The sequence below is a fragment of the Punctularia strigosozonata genome (assembly GCF_000264995.1).
Source record: "Punctularia strigosozonata HHB-11173 SS5 unplaced genomic scaffold PUNSTscaffold_10, whole genome shotgun sequence".
NCBI lineage: Eukaryota > Fungi > Basidiomycota > Agaricomycetes > Corticiales > Punctulariaceae > Punctularia > Punctularia strigosozonata.
Window position 1 is genome coordinate 1404002 of NW_006767442.1, and position 4230 is coordinate 1408231.

The following is a 4230-nucleotide window of genomic DNA, read 5'->3' on the forward strand; positions in this document are numbered from 1 at the left end:
GGAGCTACCCGCCGTCTTCATGGGTCACCCCGTGGTAGTACCGACAATCAGGTGGGCGAGTCCAATGGAACCACCAACAACCGCAATGGAGCTACCAGTGCTTGCTTATGGAACGACCTCAGTCAGCGCCTGGTGAGTCCAGCTATCGGCCGTGGTACCTCCACATGGAGAACCACGGTACGACCATGTTGACCATGGGGGTACCATGATAAATGATGGAAGCACCCCATTGGCAATGGGGGTACCAGAGTTTACGTTGGAAACACCATTATAAATAATGGAAGCGCCACATCGGCCATGGGGGTACGTTGGAAACACCATCATAAATGATGGAAGCGCCACATCGGCCATGGGGGTACCAGCCCTTACATTGGAAACACCATTGCCGTTGCGGACTCGCGTGGAGGTACCATTCTTGAAGCTATGGAACTCCCCTGGCTGCGTGGAGCCACCACACGCTGGGTGGTAGCACCCTACACACGGTGTCCAGCACATGGTAATACCCATCGGAGACATTGTTAATGCTGGTACTACCATTTGATATGACCGTATCACTCTGCACTCATCTAAATCTATGTTACATCGCGCACAATACTCCGAACCCCATCCCTAGGAATGGCATCTGTATCTCAACGAGAAAACCTCTGAGGCCTCAAAGACCGCCCTGCGAGATGCCCAGGTCTTCGAGCTTCCCGGTCGCTAGGTCGTAGACCCATCCGTGGATGTGGAGCGACTTGCCCTGCTTCCACGCGTCGACGACCGGACCGCTTTGGGCAAGATTGGCAACCTGCGCCTTCACGTTCGCGTACACGAGCTCCTTCAATGGATCTGCTCAATTGCAGTCAGCCACGGGGGGCGGAGGAGAGAGCGCAGATGTTAGGGGATCGGATGGGCCATCGGGTAACGTACCGGTCGGGTTCGACGCTATCACTTCTCCTGCAAGCTTGACGAGCGGCGCCAGCCACCTGTTGATGGGCGCATCAGAGCCTAGGGGGGGAACGGCGAGGTCATCGTTCAGTGTCGCCGTATGCGTCGCGCCGCCGCAGTGGGTGTGTCCAACGATAGCGACGTGCTTGACGCCGACGGCCGCGATCGCGTAGGTTGCCACGGACAGCACGCTGTCATCGTGAAGGTGGAACTGGCTAATCGGGACTGCAGGGTCAGCCAACCCGCTCCCTGCGCGAGACCTCGGCGCTGGCACGACGTACTTGGCGATGTTGCGGTGCACGAAGATGTCTCCGGGCTTGGCCAGCGTCACGACCGACTCTGGCACGCGCGAGTCTGAGCAGCCTATCCAGAGCACCTTCGGCGACTGCCCCTTCGCCCCTCTCTCGAAGAACCCTGGTTCGACCTGCTCTACGTCGGACGCCGTTGGCGGACAGGAGTCGCTCCAGTACTGGAAAGCTGTGGGCGGAGGTGGCCATGGCCGAGGATAGCGTGTATTAGGTTGGTGTATAGGAGGGATGACGATGTTGTTGTAAGGATGCGATGACGGGCGACTCAAATAGCGGACATTCTATCGCTAGGCATGATCATGCAGCTGCATGCGCACATTTACACCACGATAACCAAGGTCAACATTGCATCTATATTACAGCCTTCGAGGGCTTTTTGTTGGGGTTACAAAGGGATCGTCATATATATGATGTAGTGAGGAAGATGCATCTAAAGAGTCCACAAACAAACGATGGCGATATTCAATGCCGACATCAGATCCCGATGGCGTCCGGAGGCTTTGCGACGACGAGACAGACCCAGATATACTTCCTGGGGTATCGGGTGTCAGCTGCGGGGTTGCCGGCCATGCATCAGACGGTAGCTCCTCCACATTGACATACTGGTCCTCCAACCGCTCGTAGAACGCTGCTGTATCTGCGCCATCCTCTGGGTTCTCCTCCAGAATAACCGCAAGGCCGTGAACATCGAGGTAGTCATCGGGATCGTCATTGGAATTGTTAAACGCAGGTGTCGTAGCAAGTAAAGGTGCCGACGCCAAAAACTCGCGTGCCATGCCTTTCCTGATTTCTTCCTCGCTTGGGCCCCACTCGTCATCACGGGCATTGCCCATCGGAATTTCTGCAACATCCCTCCTCCATATGACTGCTAGTGATATCAACTCGGCGCGGTATATGGTCAGCTGAGCACGAAGGCCGGGATTGGACGCTATGGACACATTAACAACTTCTCGATGGACGGAAGATGCTAGCCTGCGTACCAGCATTCTTGAGGGCATGGTTAACCGCTGCCCACTCTTCCCGAAGCCAGCTTTGGAGGGTTTCGCGCTCGAGTAAAATGCGTCGGAGTTCCTCCTCGCACCTGTCCACCTCTAGCATATGGCGTATGCCCGATTTAACTTTCTCATCTGACAACCATCTGGGAGGTTGCCCGTCCGCCGTATCATATTCATCGGCCAGCCCGATATCCTGCCAGATTTCGTCGTCCACGTCGAGACCCCACAGCCGGTCCATGTCAATTGGTACTGGTGGCACAGCCCGAGCTGGAGCTTCGTTCTTGCGAATAAGCTCGGACATCGTCTTGCATAGCGCGTTATATTTCCGCGCCTGTGTCTGGATTCCTGGCTCCCGTCTATGCACTGCTGTTGTGGTATGCGCTACGAGCTTGCGGTCTATCAAATCTCATCGAACGTCAAGCTTCTAGACGTCCATCTAGTACGGAAAATCTTAGACTCACCGGATGACTGCGTCCGGTACGATCGCTCCATGCCAGTGAATTCGAATTTCCGTTGCCGCAACCGGTCTCTGATTCGATTCTTCAAGGCCAGCGCGTTCATCCGATGGGTCAGATATTTGCTTGCCCGTAGGGAACTCAGATCTTGCCGTGTCCGCAAATCGAGCCGACGTTCCAGGGCATCTTTCTTCTCTTTCGTCATATCACGTTCGTCCAGCAGTTCGTTGCGCCGAGCCATTGAATCTGCATCGCAGTTGCCCTTCAGGATTGCTTTCTCCAGTTTGGCGATGCTCTCCTCGAGCGCGACGAAGCGGTTCTGCAGAAGCAGGATAGCATCGATGGCTCGTTTTCCAGCGTCCTTTGATTGTCCTAACTGATGATTTAGTGACAGTGATAAATTTGCCCGCAAGTCACTCACGTTGAAGAGGTCTTGTCTGGGCTTTCGTCTGTGATGCGAACTCATTGCGCAATATCTCCAGCGCGATAGCACATTCCTCTAATCCGTGCTTCGCATCCGACATTCGCACTCGGCACGCATAGTACTTCTTGGCAAGCCAGTTCCCCAGATTCCGACGTTGAATGCGGCTCGCGTGCTGAACTTGTGCGTCGAGCACATACATCCGCTGATAGAACTGCGGTTTTATCATCAGCATTTAAAAAGGAATTGAAGAATCCCAAAAAACGTACGAGATGGTCTATGCAACTCCAAAACCGTTCGCAACCTTCGCCATCCGATAAGCCAAACCCTTCACATTTCCTGGGATGATAGGTGAGTTGGCAAGGCCACTCGTGTCCATATGCGTGGAAGACGGATATGCCGAACAGTATCCGTTCACGGTATCCTGTCAAAAGATCCCATTTGTGAACGCTACGATGCAGTTGGCACCCAATATCGTACAAGACTCCAGCGAGAAATGACTCCGGGAGATGCTGGAACAGTCGATTCAGCAATGCAATGGCGTAGTGTTGTCGCTCGCCCGCACTCGTCATGTTGACTAGCCATAGGACATTGTCGTGTCAGCATAGGATGGCCATCACTCCGGTGTCGTCGAAGAACTTGGTGCTCGCCTTCTCCCGTTGCTCGTCGGTGGCCTTGAAAGACTCTTCGCAGCCGTCTAACACAGAGTTCGGAACCGTCAAAGGGCCTTCGCATCGGTCTTCTTCCTCCTCTCCCCCCTGCCGGTCGCGCGCCGGAGCACCCTTCCTTTTTCTCGACGTCAAATTCTTATCCACCCGAGTCGACGATTTGCTGCGAGATGCCCTGTTTCCACGCTTTTGTTCCACCTCGAGCTCCATGGCCTTAACCTCATCCTCGGGTAGAAAGACAGAGGCGGGGTGGGTCTTTGCAGGATCTCGTCGCCCGGACGCTCGCCGCTTCTGGGTAAAGCATGCATCAAGGCAGACAATCACATTGACATCGTCCCTGAGTTTTGGTGAGATAACACATCCCGAGCAAGATATTGCACTTACAACGTTGCGGCCTTGTGGCCTCGAAATTTGACCCTCCAAAGCACAACAGGCAGCGAGAACGAAGATAGGCAC

General features: G+C 54.6%; 4 protein-coding genes across 4 annotated transcripts; all 4 read right to left on the reverse strand.

The window, feature by feature from the left end:
* Positions 1–652: 652 nt before the first annotated feature.
* PUNSTDRAFT_72876 (carbonic anhydrase) lies at positions 653–1405 on the reverse strand (the record flags this gene model as incomplete). The annotated part of the gene is made up of 3 exons (XM_007386279.1): positions 653–831; positions 910–1142; positions 1209–1405. Coding segments are annotated over 3 exons (609 nt in total), but the record flags the coding sequence as incomplete, so codon positions are not given.
* Positions 1406–2219: 814 nt separating this feature from the next.
* PUNSTDRAFT_32913 (uncharacterized protein) lies at positions 2220–2522 on the reverse strand (the record flags this gene model as incomplete). Its single annotated transcript, XM_007386280.1, has 1 exon — positions 2220–2522. A coding segment is annotated over one exon (303 nt), but the record flags the coding sequence as incomplete, so codon positions are not given.
* Positions 2523–2629: 107 nt separating this feature from the next.
* On the reverse strand, positions 2630–3678 carry PUNSTDRAFT_72710 (uncharacterized protein; the record flags this gene model as incomplete). The annotated part of the gene is made up of 3 exons (XM_007386281.1): positions 2630–3057; positions 3107–3320; positions 3376–3678. 3 exons carry the CDS (start codon positions 3676–3678, stop codon positions 2630–2632), a joined length of 945 nt encoding a protein of 314 aa, XP_007386343.1.
* A 27-nt stretch (positions 3679–3705) lies between these two features.
* Positions 3706–4225, reverse strand: PUNSTDRAFT_72486 (uncharacterized protein; the record flags this gene model as incomplete). Its single annotated transcript, XM_007386282.1, has 3 exons — positions 3706–3898; positions 3932–4111; positions 4155–4225. Coding segments are annotated over 3 exons (444 nt in total), but the record flags the coding sequence as incomplete, so codon positions are not given.
* Positions 4226–4230: the final 5 nt, after the last annotated feature.